This window comes from Eucalyptus grandis, chromosome 9 (genome assembly GCF_016545825.1).
Source record: "Eucalyptus grandis isolate ANBG69807.140 chromosome 9, ASM1654582v1, whole genome shotgun sequence".
Lineage (NCBI taxonomy): Eukaryota > Viridiplantae > Streptophyta > Magnoliopsida > Myrtales > Myrtaceae > Eucalyptus > Eucalyptus grandis.
Window position 1 is genome coordinate 33,969,288 of NC_052620.1, and position 16,410 is coordinate 33,985,697.

The 16,410-nt window shown below is 40.0% G+C and overlaps 2 protein-coding genes across 4 annotated transcripts; both read left to right on the top strand.

Annotated features, from left to right (window-relative positions):
- The first annotated feature begins 1,382 nt into the window (after positions 1 to 1,382).
- On the top strand, positions 1,383 to 8,259 carry LOC104420707. The gene is made up of 9 exons (XM_010032500.2): positions 1,383 to 1,569; positions 2,325 to 2,383; positions 3,081 to 3,221; positions 4,770 to 4,919; positions 5,184 to 5,336; positions 5,683 to 5,832; positions 6,025 to 6,122; positions 6,687 to 6,897; positions 7,830 to 8,259. Exons 2-9 carry the CDS (start codon positions 2,329 to 2,331, stop codon positions 7,913 to 7,915), a joined length of 1,044 nt encoding a protein of 347 aa, XP_010030802.2. The 5' UTR covers positions 1,383 to 1,569; positions 2,325 to 2,328; the 3' UTR covers positions 7,916 to 8,259.
- A 1,269-nt stretch (positions 8,260 to 9,528) lies between these two features.
- LOC104419474 (WD repeat-containing protein 43) lies at positions 9,529 to 16,384 on the top strand. Of its 3 annotated transcripts, none has more exons than XM_039301956.1 (9): positions 9,529 to 9,760; positions 10,571 to 10,629; positions 11,238 to 11,384; positions 12,461 to 12,574; positions 14,352 to 14,590; positions 14,709 to 14,791; positions 15,315 to 15,429; positions 15,642 to 15,716; positions 15,800 to 16,384. In XM_039301956.1, exons 2-9 carry the CDS (start codon positions 10,575 to 10,577, stop codon positions 15,977 to 15,979), a joined length of 1,008 nt encoding a protein of 335 aa, XP_039157890.1. In that variant the 5' UTR covers positions 9,529 to 9,760; positions 10,571 to 10,574; the 3' UTR covers positions 15,980 to 16,384. The 3 variants fall into 3 exon arrangements, with proteins under 3 accessions (XP_039157890.1, XP_039157892.1, XP_039157891.1); XM_039301958.1 differs by having other exon boundaries at positions 15,318 to 15,429; XM_039301957.1 differs by having other exon boundaries at positions 14,355 to 14,590.
- The last annotated feature ends 26 nt before the right edge of the window (positions 16,385 to 16,410 follow it).

The following is a 16,410-nucleotide window of genomic DNA, read 5'->3' on the forward strand; positions in this document are numbered from 1 at the left end:
AATACCATAAAAAGAGATCAAAGATACCATTGCTACTTACAAGTCTTCACTAAAGAGAGCAAAAATCAACATGCATATATAAGAATCTATCTGTTCTATACTGACATATCAGAAAAGCAAGAAAAAACATCGAGTCTCAGACATGTAGAAATCTTTTTCATCGAACCTACTGACGCCACACCATGGACTGCGTCATGAAAACATCCCCTCGTCAACTCTCCGAATCATCTCCACCTCTTATTGTCTTTTTCTTATCACTTAGAAAGAAAAGCTTGAAAACCCACCCACGGTCGATGCGCTGGTTCACGCCCTGCCCCTCATCCGGGAGAGGAGGGGTTCGAAACCCACGCCCCTATCGCTCCACGCCCCTATTGCGCGACTAAAGTGGAGTGCCATGGGAGTGGGCTCCACGCTAGTGCTCCCCTGGTTTATGCCGTTCTAGTTCCAAGGGCAAATTAAAAAAAGAAAAAAAAAAGCTTGAAAAATATAATTGCATAGATAATTGGGTTTTTTTTTACTAAAAACATCTTAACGTTAAACTGAGGTTAAGATACTCAAATTAATGAATGATAGAAAAAAATTCACATAAAATAAGCCTGGTAATAGTTGGGCACAAGCATAGTGTGCATGCAAAGTCTAGTTTCGGAAAAATATCAAACTGAGTTGCTAGACATTCTGGTTGTCATTGGTATTCAAAATTGGTGTTGTCATGAATTTACATAACTTGTATAGTAGGTTAATTGAGAATAGCTTGGTTAAGAAACTAGGACTATTATTTTTCTTTTTGGCCAATAAACCGGGACCATTTAAAGGGCAACACCTTTTACACATATCATTCTGATAATTTACTTTTATTAGAAATCAGAAGAATGTTATATGAATACAATATGATATACTCACGTGCTGTGATGAATTGACTTATAAAGACATAGAGAAGTTGTTTAACAAGATATTAAACTTAATGTAATTTCAATCATACGAATTTAGTCATAAACTTTTAGATGATTCATCAATTAAGTCATTCTAACCAACTTTGATTAGAAATCATTAACATAGATGCCGGACGTCTTACATGACATGGCCGACGCCAAGTAGACAATTTTTGTAAATTTTTTGATAAATTTTTTAAGGATTTTTTATTCTTTTTTTTTTCTCACGCCGGCCTTGTTGAAAAAAAAGAAAGTCTATAAAATTTCTCGAGACGAAAATTTTACTGAAAATCATGGGATTACGAGTATAGACGGGATAGATCCGTAGACATTGTATTCTCATTTTGGGATAAAATGACGAGAACAATCTCCCCCGATTTTACTTTTTCTCTTTTTTTCTTTTTATTGTCGGGACATTTACACAGGACTAGGGAAAGAAAACGGGTTCCTAAAGGTCGTTCCTTTTCGCTCGGCCCGCCCCGCTCTCTCTCTCTGCAACCACCGCCGCCGCCGCCGCCGCCTCCTCCTCCACCGCATCTTCCATACCCCTCCTCTCGGGAACCGCCGCCCGCGTCGCCGTTCGCTCGCCACCGCGCTTCCTCAGCTGCTACGGCCCTCCGCAGCCACTCGCGCCTTACAGGTTCGTCGCTCTCTCTCTCTCTCTCTCTCTCTCAGCTGTAAATTTCGTGGCTTGCAAGTACTGAATGATGATGAGGACTTGTACGTGATCGTGGGCTGTGACTATTCTTGGAAGAGCACCTTTCTTTGCTGAGCATGAGAATCGAACTTAAACTAAGCTCGAGAAGCGGTTTGCTTTTATCGGCGGTTCCGTCGCTTAACGTTCATTGCAGAGAGTTCCTGGTTTAGTTGACATTATAGTGATAATTATGCAGAGAACTTGCCTCGTGGTCGAAGGAAGTTCTTGCTGAGACTGTGTCGCCAATTTTTGATGTGGGCGAATTACGTTAAATTCGTTCTTCGTCAGATTATTTAAACGAAGAGACAAGGTCATAACGAATTCATGTGCGCTAGTTTTGCTTGAAGTGTGTATTTTGCGTATGAGGATGCTCCTCTGGCAATGCTTTTGAAGTCATTGGTGATTTGCCTGGAAGCAGCCGGTTCTCTTGTCACCTTCCTGAGTACTCCTCCTGCCTCATCAAACCAAGCTTTGTCGTAGTTCAGTCACATATTCTCTGTCCTTTGTCCCTTTTCGGCCATGCTGCTTGGTGCACCTGGTCAAAATGCCTTGGTTTTTAAGCATGTGCACGCCATCTCCCAACGTGCTAATGTCCCCGAAATGTGAAACTATTGCTGCAAGTGGTGTATTACACATATGATTGAGTATTGATAGCATTGTCTGATGGACTCAATGTTTTTGGTTTTTGATGTTCATAGAGCAATGTCAGATCAAGTGAAAGTGGGAAGCATATTGAAAAAGCAAGGAGAGAAGAAAGGTAAAGATTTTCATTCTTGGCAGGTCGAATGGTGTAGTAGTTAGCATGATTATCTTGTCTTTCTTCTCCTTGCCTTTGCTGTCCCAGATACTAGGTTGGTTAAGGTGGTAAAAGAATGGAAAGAATGGGATTGTTTGGGAAGAAGGGAAAAGATAGAGAAAAATGATCTACTGGGCAAAAAATTCAATGGGATCGATGGGAGGCTGAGCATGGTATTCGTGGACCAAGCGTTGCTTCAATAGTTTGCATTTGGATTCATCAGACTCCAGTTTAATGTCCTTCTTCATTAGCCTCGAATTTCTTTTCGCTGAGTGTATGGTGTTTTTTTGGCTCTTGTTCTGTTCCTGCAATGGAAAGTCTAGGGGGTTAGAATTAGAGAGCTCTAATGAAGGGTAAACCTGCCATGATGCTTTCAGCAATTATTTCCCTTGCACTCGGCTACCTGGCATTTACTTTTCTCTTGAGTTTGACCTTGCCTCTTTGTGTGAGTATCTTATTGTGCTAAATGATCATTATGATTATGCTCAGTTGTAACTAGAGTGGCATATTGAGATACTTTTATGAAAAATCTGAGTAGCATATTGAAATGCACAATGCTACTAGAATTGCAAGTACCTGCTTTCTGTGGAAGTGAACATTGGCTATTGACCTTATTTGCTACAAGTTTTCATTATTTGTTGCATCTCCGACAATGTAGGTAAATCAAAGGGATCTATCAGGAAAAAAAGGAAGGATGGCAATTCAAGGGATACAGGAAACCAAATACTGGAAACAAACGGTGGACCTGACAGTAACGAGCTTCATCATACTTCTATTGTGGATGACCATTCTGAAGGAAGTATGTACCTTAAAATAGTTAATACTGGCCAATATTAATTTTTCATGTTTCATCAAGATTTTTCCAAGATGAGATTCTGGTGTTAGACAGTTTGTTATTGGCAATAAATGTCTGATATTGTTTGCTTGTCGATGATTCCAATGGAAATTGACTGGTAACAGAAGTTGTAGAGGCTGGAGTTTTTAGTTAAATTGCAGTGTCTCTGAGGATTAAATGGTGGATCACATCATAGATCTATGATCATGCTAAATGCTAAATTAAGCTAGAAAAACTGGGATTGTGGCATAATTTTTATTAGGATAAAAAATCATTTTCTGGATCTGCAATATGGCTACCCTCACTTGTGCATGCTTTTTGACTCATGTACACAACGCTTTTGACTGAATATATGACCAGCGGGTTGGAAAAAGAAAATAAACATGACTTTATTTTGCTTGTGATTAATATACATGATCATGAAGCATAAATCCATATCCTGAAAGCCACCTAAATGAAACAAACCAAATGAAGCATTGCTGAACACCTGAAATTGAGGCGAACATATAACATACATGAAAGTTGAAGAACCAGAGTAGTGGAGGCGCTTAGTGCATGCTCACCTGGAAATATTGCCCAACATTCTGCAAAACAAGATGTTGAATTGAGAGTACATTAAGTTATTGGAGCTGTTTGTTGGGTCAAAGCTGTGGTTATTCTTGAGGAGGATAATGGTGCAAATTCCGATAGCTGAGTTGTGTAATAGTTCTTCACATAATGGATTTGTGTGTGGATGGTGGTCTCTATGATGGATTTCTTATCAATCTTGCCCCATAATTACTTTAAGGGTAGGGGTTAATACAGAAATTTTGATGCTAGGAAAATGTCATTTAGAGTTATCATAAATTTGATTGAGAAAGTGATACTCCTGGGCTTGCCAAATGGGAAAATATTCTTAATTTGGAAGAGGACAAGAGACTCATCCAAAGTCTAATGACCTGACTGGTCCCACAATTTCCATGTGCTCTTCCGGAAAGAATTCATTCCCCATATAAGTAAAAAATAGACATTGAGAGCGCAGTGAGGTAGTCTAGGATTTAGTTTGATCAGTACTGTGGTTATTCTTTATGATTCAACGAACTCTGATTGTTGAGCTGTGTTTGAGGGTCTTCCAAGCAGCTAGATCTATCTTTAGATTATAGTAATATTTTTTTTTTAATGCAAAAAGAATTTTCCTTTATAGTTCATTGTTTTCTCTATAATTTGATCCAGAAAGTGATTTACCCATTGGGATGGGCTTGAGGCTATGAATATATTTATATGGAAAGGGGTAAAAGACTCATTGGAAGTCTAATGATTTGATTGGTTCCACAATTTGTCTCCTCTTTTTATCCGGGTCATGCAGTTGGTATGTACCCTAAGATTCTATTATCTCACTGCTGTTGATTGAAGTTTGATGACTATGAATAATCATGTTCTGAGGGCACTTTGCCATGCAGGTTGCGAAGTTTCACATTTACTTCTTTTAAAAAGCATTTGTTCTCATTGTTATTCGGCTTACCCATGATGCAGGTAATTTGAAGAAGGTCAAGAGGAAGAAGAAGAAGAAGAATCATGACTTGTCAGAAGATGACCACCTATCGACAAAATATGATGAACCTGATCAAGGAGAGGTTCATCATATGTCATTGGGGATTGAGGATGCTTCTGAAGGAATGACAAGTAAAAACTTTGATGCTTGCTTATGCTTATTAGTGCTACAGACAGTTCATTTCAACATGTCCTGCGAAACAAGATATCATCATGGCTTTGAGACTATCTGGTAATAGGAAAAATGATAGTACGTAATAAAGGAGTTACCTGATGATTCTACTTGGAAGCAGACACACATATTGTGAATTAACATAGATATGGCTTGCAGATAAATGTTAATTGTGGATCAAATTATATCATTTACTGGTATTTCTTGTTTCACCTTTGTACCAGATAAGGCTCAGAAGGTTAGGAGAAAGAAGAGGAAGGATCACGACTTTCCAGAAGAACGTGGCCTATTAAGAAAAAAGAATGACAATCCTGATACTGGGGAGGTTTATCCTGGCTCCTCCTCAGGGAATGGAGATACTTCTGAAGTAAGAAAAAGTAAGGAATTAGACATTTGCCTATGGTTATGAGGGGTATGTAAGAGTCATTGTCAAGATGCTCTTGAAAAAGATATTGTGATGCTCTGAGGTTATCTGGTAGTAGCTGAATCCTATTTTTACCCTGGGAATATAACTCAAGGCTAAGAGTCATTGTCAAGATGCTCTTGAAAAGGATATTGTGATGGCTCTGAGGCTTTCTGGTAGTAGCTGAATCCTATTCTTTACCTTGGGAGTATAACTAGAGGCTTGCAAAGTAGTTGTTTTGCCTGACAGATGCAATAGTGGTTGTTGACGACAACTCTTTTTTCTGTGAGCAGTGATTTATTGTTCTTCCCACGCTGTAGGTAAGTCTAAGAAAGCTAGGAGAAAGAAAGGGAAGCCCCTACAGTCCCCAAGAGATATTGACCAAGTAGTGGATAAGAACTCTGAACCTGATCTGGATGATGTTCATCAAATTTCTTCTGGGGATGAGGACGAATCCAAAGGAATGAAGAGTATGAAATTTAACTTTTGCTTTGCTAGCCATTTTCTTTCATTGCCAAGATGCATTTGGAGAGTCTTGCTATATGTGTTGAGAAATTGTTTTAATCTTATCAATGTCGGCTTCTTGGAGCAATCATAGTGAAATTTTACCGATTGCATTGAGCCACGTTGTTTGGCCTTCCTCATTGAAATTTGACGTGCAGAGTGGTTGGCGGAATACTATCAGAAAAGACCAGGAATAGAGATATTGCAACAAAGAATTGATGATTTTATAACCACTCACGAGACGAAACTGGAACAGGTATTACAGATCTATTGATTCTTTACTTATTATTTGGTTTTTCGAGTGTCCTTAAGTATTGTCTGACGTTGATAAAGGTCATGCACCTATTTCTGTAAAGTGACAGCATATCCTATTATGGTGCGATGTTTCATGAATTAAATTGTGTTCTCAATTTAAGTTCCTCCCTGTCATCTCAAAGATATGCTTGCCCAGCAGGATAACTAGGTTCACTGATTTTGTAATCTCAATATAGTTTAAACCTAAAGGGCCGGTTTTGACATGGCATGGGTGAATGAAATGATCAAGTGCCTTCTTGTCAGCAACGTGAGTTTACTGGTTTTTGCTGGTTCAGTGTGGATGTTTTCCCTGTTTTGCAAGAGCTAAATGTTTTTGCGTTCATTCTTGTATTAGTGATATGTGCTTCAAATACATGTTGGTTGGTGTTTGTACTGAGCCAAATGAAGAATTATCATCACTGTCTATCCACCTATGCTTGAGCTTTTAATTTATTTCTTTCAGTTTGTTGGCAGTTTTAAATAGTTAGGCCCACTTGTATTCACAGTTATCTTTCTTGCTCCACAGGAAAGAAAAGAAAGAGAAGCCCGTGTTGCAGAGGGAGGATGGACTGTGGTAACCCATCACAAAGGAAGGAAGAAAACCACAGATAGTGAAAGCGGAATTGTTGTTGGCTCTGTTTCCCAGGCTGCTTTGGAGGACAAGCTGGCTAAGAAGAAGCGCAAGGAAGTTGGGTCAGATTTTTACCGATTTCAGAGAAGAGAAGCACAGAGGAATGGTATGATAAATTTCTCTTGTAGCTTTATCTCGTTCTTTTTAGAGACTACTTCTTGGGTAAGAGTCAAACTTGTTGCTAAGACAATAGTACGACCTTCTCCACACTTCTATCATGCTGAACACAGTGTACACCGAGGATACCTTTCACGATGCAATAACTTGCTGAGATAGTACTATCTGCTAAATTCTGAATTGGGATGATCGAGCGTGTGACATTTCAATATTTTGCCCAGATCTGACCCATCAAACAGAAATCTACCCACTTTTTGGTTGTGTTATTGAAGATTCGAAATATCTGCCTAGCTGTATGGAGCTGCATACCATGGGCCATATATAAATGTGCGCCTATGCATGTCTATTTGCATATCTTTTCTGTCTGTAGCTATCTTCAGGCGCATCATGCATGACATGCATTTGAGCTTGTATAGCCTGTCTGTTCTTCTGTTTGCCCTAGTGTGTGCGCTTCTCTTATCCTGGTTTTAAGCCTTCATGATGTTTACGACTGTATAACCTTCATTGACTGCCATTGTCTACTTTGGTGGCGTTCACAAAGTTTCCATGTTCTTCCAGCATGTTCATTTCTTTATTTCATTGTTCAGTAGATGGTTTCTTTTGTGAGGAGGAAGAACAGCAAATAGCTTAGCACATACAAAAAGAGAGATTTCTTTCTGATGTTGCTGTAAACACGTTGACGATCTGATTGGGTTGATGTTGATTTGGGACACAAATGTCGATGCAGTCTATTTTTATTTGACACTCGGCTACTGGTTTTAGTTTGCATAGACGAAGCATCATCACCTCTCAAGAATTAATGGGGACCATTTGTGACCTACAGTTTCCTGCTGAATGAGCAATCTGTGCATTGAATATGTTAGGATTTTCCTGGTGATGAGGTTATTGTTAACTATTTCTTGTAATTTTCTTTTGGTGCAGAGATAATGATGTTGCGGAGTAAATTTGAGCAAGATAGAAAGCGTATACAGCAGTTGAGAGCTGCCAGGAAGTTCCGACCTTACTGAAACCGCTGGAGGACTCGTGTCCTAGCAAACCCCGACTGCTCTCTTTAAAAACCCTGGCAACTTTCAATTGGCTAATTTAAGTCGCCACCACAATTTTTGTTCTCTTCTTGAAGAGAAATTAGAAAAGGCCCACCGCGGCCGAAGCCCCAATCTCATTGTTCCAGTCTATTTATTTGTTTTTAGGACCATTTCACCGTTCGCATACATAATTACATGGATAGATCTTGGAGTTCTTCATCGAAGGATTTCCAAGGGTGGAAATCTCCCGTTGAAATGAAATGTATTCAGTATATTTTCTTTCAGTAGAGCATTGGAACAAGAAAACAGCATTATTACTATGTGAACGAGAAGTCGGTTCTCTGAAAAGTCGAGGACGCCGGTTCAATAAACAATGCATCATGGTTCCTGCAACTCATTTAAGTAAACTGTAGGCGACGGTCCGCGCCATTTCGCGTCGCCCGCCATTTCGGCTCGAAAAAGATGGCATGCTCTGTGATGTCCAGTGTTGGACTACCAACTTCTCACGTCCCCATTGGGGGAGCTTCACAGGATGAGTGAACGAGGAAATGCATTGTATTGCAGATCCTGCTGTGTCGACCTAGTCCTCGGCCTTATGGAGCGACCTGATGGGGCTTTGTCATACCTATCGGCAGTTGAAGGCGCGGTTAGATCCATCCTTCAGTCCTCTGCTAAGCTCTCGGTACGTCGGCAACTCGGAAAGAATTGAAAGTTCTGCCAGCATGCCTCTGAACTGTCTTCCGGGGCCGCGTGATAAAGCCTCGAAGTGGCCTTGCGAGTAGTTAACCGAGAAAAGCATGGCTCAGGACGCGTGATTCATGCGGCCAGAAACTCCGGCGCCGTCAAGGGGAACCTGATTATCTAGCAGCTCCAGATAGGGGTGGCAATGGGCCACGGCACGGTTCCTCCGGGTCGCTACGAGCTGTGCCGGCACGACCCATCTGTAGCGGACCGTGCCAGCAAGAGCAACCCCGTCAGCTTAGACAGGCCAGCATGGCACGCGACCGGTGCTGGGTCGAACGGGCCGTACTTTGGACGGCCCACTATTTTGGCGGGCCTGCCATGCTCGGCCCGTGCTGGCCCATTAGCACACCTCAGTTCCAAACGGACTCAACTAGTTCTCGAAATGAAAACTCAATTATACCCAAAGCAAGTGAAAACTCTTGGACGCTTTGAAAAATATAGATTTTTCAGAGTCGGATGATCGAGATTCAACAATAGAATATTGAAATCAATCTGGATCCGAACCTGACTTTTGTCCTTCCAATTTCCATAGTCATGAGATTGGAGAAACGCTCAAAAGTAGCTATAAGGGCCTATCGGTTCATGAATAGATTTATAATTTTCGTTTTGTAAGAAAAATCTTATAATTTCTAAAAACACATTTAATATATTAAAATAAATAATTAAATCAAGTGCTCGATATTTTTCAGTCCAACGTTAAAAATATATTGTAGCTGTTTCTACTCCAAATTTTTCAGTCCAACGTTAAAAATAATTAAAACGAGCGTTTTTCAGGAAGGTAAAAGTAAAATAGAGTTTAATATAAATGAACTTTGGTCGGACAAATAGAGAGGCTAGGGAAAGAAAAGGTTGTTTGTTCCCTCACCCCGCCTCTCGTCTCTCCCTCTCCCTTCCTCTCCCTTCCGCCACCCGGCTCGCCGCCGCCGCCGCCGCCGCCGCCGGCCTCGCGCCTTCAAGCCTCGAGGTTCGACCACCGCACCCGCACGCCTCTCCTCTCCGCAACAACCCACGCCGCCGCTCGCTCTCCGCCGCACGCCGCACGCCCTCGGCGGCTAAGTTCGTTGGCAACCACTCGCGCCTCTGGTTCGACTCTCTCTCTCTCTCTCTCTCTCTCTCTCTCTGGGGTTAGTAATCTTAGTTGCTACCAATTGATGAATGCTGAGGACTTTGTTTGTGATTATCTGACCATCCTACGTTACTTTAGTCTTCTGTCGCGAGCACTTCTTGCTGTCCCATTTGCCAAAAAATTTGTGTTCTTTAATGGAAAAGAGAAGGCGATGCAAATGCCTGAGCATGAGAATCCCACTTTAGATAATCTCAAGTGCATGAGTGATCCTGGTTCACTCAATATGATGAACTGCAAGCGGGGGAGTTTGCTCTGTAGGGGGCCTGTTCCTTTTTACCTTCCGAACCCGTGTTACCAATTTTTTGATATACGCAAGTAGCATTTTAAATTCATTATGCTTCGGATTAGTTAGTGAGTATGCGTCGTATCAGAATAGATTTGCAGGTGCTGATTTTGGTTGGGAGTATGTAATTTGTGTATGAGAATGTTCCTTTGGCAATGCTTTTGAGGTCCTCATCTTGTTATATGACTAGTGATTTGACCTGAAACTGTGGGTTCTCGTTTCCCGTATTTGATTTAAGTGACCGATCTTGTTAACCCAAGCTTTGTCGTAGTTCAGTGCCATATCCTTTGTCCTTTTCCCAATTAGCAGTCATGCTTGGTAAACCTGGTCAATAAGCTTGGTTTTTGAGCATGTGCATGCCATCCCCTTACATGTTAATGTCAATGAAATGTGAAACTGTTGCTACAAGTGATATATCATGCATAGAATTCTTTGTGGCATTTGTCTGATGGACTCAATTTTTTTCGGTTTTTTATGCTTGTAGAACAATGTCAGATCAAGTGGAAGTTGGAAGCATAATGGAAGAGCATGGAGAGAAGAAAGGTAAATTTTTTCAATCATGGCAGGTCAGATGGCTTAGGAGTAGCATGATTGTTTTGTCTATTTCCTCCTTCCTCTTGCTTTCCCTGATAGTAGGTTGGTTAGGGCAGTGAATGAATGGAAAAAATCAGATCATCTGGTAAGAAGGGAAAAATAGAGAAAAGGATGTAGTGGGCAAAAACTATAGTGGGTTCAATGGGAGGCTGAGCATGGTATTAGTGAACCATTTGTTGCGTCAATAGCCTGAATTCTTTTCGCAAGCATATGGTATTCTTACCTCCTGTTTCGTTACTGCCATGGGAAGTCTAGAGGGTCAGAATGGGAAAGCACTAATCAAGGGTACACCATGCTTTCGGCAATTATCTGCCTTGCACTTGGCTACCTAGTATTTAATTTTCTTTTGAATTTGGCTTTGCCTCTCTGTGTGAGTAATTTACTGTTCTTACCGAATGTCATGATTTTACTCAGTTGTAGATAGAATACACATTAGCAAATTCAAAAGCCTATTGGTACTGGACTCACAAGCATGCGCTCTCTGTAGAAGTGAACTTTGGCTATTGACTTTACTTGTTACCAAGTTCTCATTGTTTGTAGCATTTCCCACAATGTAGGGAAGTCAAAGAGACGTGACAAGAAAAACCGGAAGGATCACCAATCAAGGGATGAAGGAAACCAATTACTGGAAACGAGCAGTGCACCTGACAGAAGCGAGGTTGATCATACTTCTACCGTGGATGACCATTCTCAAGGAATCAGTAGTATGTAGTTGTACCTTATGTTAGCTAATACTAGCTGGTGTATGTGTGTGTGTATTTTGGTGTTATATATCTTATAACTGTAAGATTCTGATACTGTGTTAGTCGGTGCCTGCAATGGAAGTTGACTTGTAACAGAAGTTGTAAAAGCTGGAGTTTTAATTAGAATTGCAGTGTCTTGGAGGATTATATGGTGGATCACATCATAGATCTATGATCTTGGTTTCCTGCTAAGTGCTAAATTAAGCTAGAAAAGCTGGCATTGTTTTCCAATTATGATGTTAAACTCGTCACTTTGGTTCTGCAATATGGCAAAACTCTCTTGTGCGTATTTTTTGACACCTCTGTGAAAGACTTTTGACTGAATATACCATCATGGGTTGAAGACCAAAGTAAAATTGATTGCATTTTGCTTGCAATTAATACACATAATCATCACGAACCTTGAATCTATACTGAAAGCCTCCTCTATGCAAAAAGAACCAATTGAAGCAATTCTGAACAACTGACTTGAGACTAAATAAGATGCATGTGCTGGGGACAGTATGTGCATGTTTTCCAGGAAATTGCTGGCACAATGTTATGAAAATTGAGATCTTTAGAGTAAGGTTTTGCTGGGGTTTGTTGAGTTGATGCTATGGTTGTTGTTGGTGATGGCAATGGTGCAAATTCTGATGGTTGAGTTGTGTTCGATGTCCTTCTCATTATGGCTTCATGCATGGATTGTGGTCTCTATGATGATTGCTTATCATTCTTGCTCATGTTTACTTCAACAGTGGTAGGGGTGAACACTGGGCTTTTGATGCTAGGAAAATACCTTTTTAGTTTAAAAATAAATTTGAGCGTAAAAAAGACACTTCATGGGCTTGCTATATATGGGGAAATACACTTAATTTGGTAGAGGACATGAGACTTATGTGAAGTCTACTGGTCTGACTGGTCCTACAATTTTTTGAGCTGCTCCTTATAGCAGAATATATAATACGAGCTGGTTCGGATACTGGTAACATATGATCTCACTAGTGGGATTTAAATTTTATAAATATCACCCCTTTGATACTTGCCTTAACATGTCGCAGGCACACCTAAGAAGGCTAACAAGAAGAAGAGGAAGAAAGGGAACCAAAACTTGTCAGAAGAGGGCGATCAGCAATTGAGAAAGAATGATGAAACTGATCAGGAGGCAATGAAGAGTAAGAAATGGAATCATAACTTATGCTAATTAAGTGCTGCATACTATTCAGTTTCAATGCATGTTTTCTGTCCCTGTGTGTGTGCGTGTTGGAGGGTGTGTTCGCATGGATGTTTGTGTGTGCATTTGTTTTGTGTGTGGTGGGTGGGTGGGTGGTTGCATGTGCGCATGCATGTGTATTTGTGTCATGCACGCATGGCCTAGTTGAAAGGATCAAATTTATGTGATATATTAGTGAACTGCTACTAAGGAATCTTTGTAAGGAGTAAATTGAAACTACTATTATGAGGAAGGCATAGGGCTTGTCATTTGTTATGATTGAAACATCTCGACCAAAGTAAAGGCAAAATGGGATTTTATAAACTTCTCTAATAGAAAGGAGAAATCACAATAATCTAACATTCAAAAGTTCAAGGAAGAACATCACCAAGAAAATACAATAAATAATGTGTTACTGCAAAAGCATAATAGTTCCTTAAGTTTGATCCCAAATTTTGTTTGGAGAGCTTTGAGTCATATATCTACCTTCTCTTCAATAAGGGAAATGATTAATTTTGCATGCTCTTCCTAATAAACCAAGCATGAAGCATTGTCATGTCCATCTATGACTTGGGATGAGACTGAAAATATGAGATGTTTTTCTGAATTTTCTATTCAGGTACTTCAAAAGGCTAAGAACTCTCCCTTCTTTTGTATTCACACTGTAGAGAATCTAGAAACTTGCAAAAAGTAGTCTTTTTTGTTACACCTAAGAATGGTTAAGGATGAAGGATCAACTGAATTTTGAGTTGTGAGAATGCTTGTCGAGATGTTTTATGTTCCAGTGGTCATGAAAGGACCGCTCTTGACACGATTTAACATTAATTTCAGCTGCATTAACTTTTATGACAAACCTTGTCTCAAGAGATAAAGACTATAATTGTCTGGATGATAGTTGAATACAAGATTGATTACAACAGTGAAGATATGTTGGTTGCCTTAGCAATTTCAAAGTTAGGTATAAGGAAAAGGTTGGAATCTAGTGTTCAAGATTCAAGACAAGGTTTGTTCGAAGAAGGATGGTAAACCTATTATCATTGTAAGATTAGAACATCTAGAATGATAACGATTATAAAAGTTTATGGTTTAGTTAATTCTTCATTTTGTTATGTCCTGTGAAAGTTAGCATTTCTCGTAGAGGATGAAATCAAGCCGTAAGGCCACCACAAGGAAAGGTGGTTACAATTTACATTCCACCTGCCTTTGTACTGTATTATGTTTCTGCTTTCAGTCGCATCATATATTCTTGTTGCTGTTATTTTGTATCTGCATCATGCAAATCACATATTTATGCTTGAGAGTAATTTAACAACAAAAAGGAGATGCATGCATGTAGCAATTTTCATGTTCCTATTAGGTGCACTAGTCAAATTGCCAAAAAGGAGAGATGCAGGACGCTGTCAATTTGTTCATGTGTGGATGGCATCCTTCTTCTCATTCTCCTCCTCCTTCTACTTCCAGTAAACTGAAGTATATATAGCATTGCTTAAGGGTCACTTTTTTTCATGTGCGTAGATTGTATGTCTAGATTGTTTCTGGTTCGTGTTGTCTATGGTTTCTTTGTACTGCAGCAGTGTGTCTATATCACTATGCCCCAGCGTTGTACCTTTTTAGGCCATGCTTTTCAAGGTTGTTGTCAGAGTGTATGCTGTTCTTTCCAGTGCATGGAGAAGAATGCATGTACAATGTGTAGAGCAGCACCGCCACATCATTATGAAAACATAGTTTGGCTTTCCTAGCAGGTAATGGTGAGACTGGTGATGGGGTTGTGGAGGATGATTTGAACGAGCCAACCATGGGGGAAAAGCTTGAAAAATTAAATTTGGTAGATGGTGGAATAAACATGAGCCATGAAAAGCAAGAGCCCTCCCCTCTTGCCCAGCCTCGCGCTGACTCTGTTAATGTTTTGCTCAAGCAAGCATTGCATGCTGATGATCGTGCCCTCCTCTTAGATTGCTTATATACACAAGACGAGAAGGTTTTCTTCTAACCTTATCTTCATGCTTCTGGATAATTTTAATTGATACTTTTGTGGAGAAGTAATAATAGATCATTTATGCATAAGGTAATCATGTCAAACTCATTTGTACTGGCAGGTTATAGCTAATTCGATGTCTCTTTTGAACCCTTCTGATGTTCTTAAGCTTCTGCAATTCCTCATATCCATAGTTGAGTCCAGGTGACTCTCTCTCTCTCTCTCTCTCTAATTTGAGGAAAACAGCCGTTGACCAAGGGAGCTCAAATACTTGCTAACATTGAAGTTAAGAACTGTCCTTCTGTTTATACATGTTACAGTTATTACCTTCTACAGCCGAAAGCTACCTTATTCCTCTTTCTTAATGTCAATTGTTTTTTTGTCAGTAAAACATAATATAATATATATATTTTATAATGAGGATATTCAACTTATATAGCAGGATATCTTTTGTCCTCCATTGTCATAGTGTGTAGGATTGGCCCATAAATGTCTAGATACTCTTGCAGAGTTTCACGTGATTTCAATGCATGATCTCTTTGAGCTCAAGCTAAATGCTGGGCAGCCTTTGTATGCGATCCCACTTTAAAGTTCTGCTTCAGATTATGCCATCACTAATTTGAATGATTTTAGAGCACTATACTGTTCTATGGGTGCCTTTCTCTTGGCTGTAAAATAGAATCTGTTGAAAATACTGCTCCATGGATATTGTTTTGCTTTGTTGCAGCAGGGGTGCTGTGCTTGCATGTGCTCTTCCATGGCTGAGAAGACTACTACTTCAGCACGCTAGTGGAATAATGTCACAGGAAGCTTCGCTGGTTGCCTTGAATTCTCTGTATCAGGTCTGAAATGGTGACTGGTTACCATGTTAAGAAATTTCTACGTGCAAATGTATATAAGCTTCAACAGAACGTTTTTCCCTCCAATATCTCTTTTACTAGTACTGTTATGCATAAATTTTACCAAATCTCAAGGTTTTGTTGGAAGATTTGTCCAATTTCGTGACATGACTTTCCTTTATTTGGATTTCTGATTTGCTTGTGGTCATTTGCAGCTCATTGAATCAAGAGTGATGACCTTCAGACCAGCTCTTCAACTATCTGTCTCTCTGGATGTCCTTTACGCAGGAGTAAGTATAACTAAATGCAGAGTTAGGATTTGTCCTAAAGTTTGGATTGTCAACTGACCCCCTGTCTATGCTTCTTTTGGCAGGTAATCGATGAGAAAGAGGAGGAAGATGCTCCAGTGAAGCCAGTGATTTATGAGGACCATGACAGTGAAGAAGAGGAATCAGAAGATGCAATAATGGACATCAACCATGATAGCCCTGAGGAGGAGACATCTGACGTAGTATTCGAAGAAGATAGTGATGCCGATGAAATGAGCGACTAAGTTGACTGACAAGCCCTAAGAATGAGGTTCATAGGGATGTGGTAGAAGAAGTGTATATGTCATCTATGGAATTTGATACTGGTCAAGTCAGAGTGCAATTGCCACAAGGATGAAATTCTTCTTCAGACGCAGGTGGTTATGTCACAGGAGATGTGCTACTAACATGGATCTAGACATGGCAAAAATGCTGGAGAACTCAGGCTATGACGACTAGAATACTGCAGAGATTAGCGCAGCATGTCAAGTGACTTATTCCTTCAAGTTTTGATCTGATCATTTTTGTTGTCTTTTTGCTATGTGCACTCTATACCAAGAAATGCTCAGAGATAGCTGTTTTTTCCTTCCTTTTCCAGTTGATGTCTTCATTTTCTCTTGACAGAGGCTTCGAGTGTTGTTCGAGATGAATTCACTCTTTCCACTCGTGTATGATC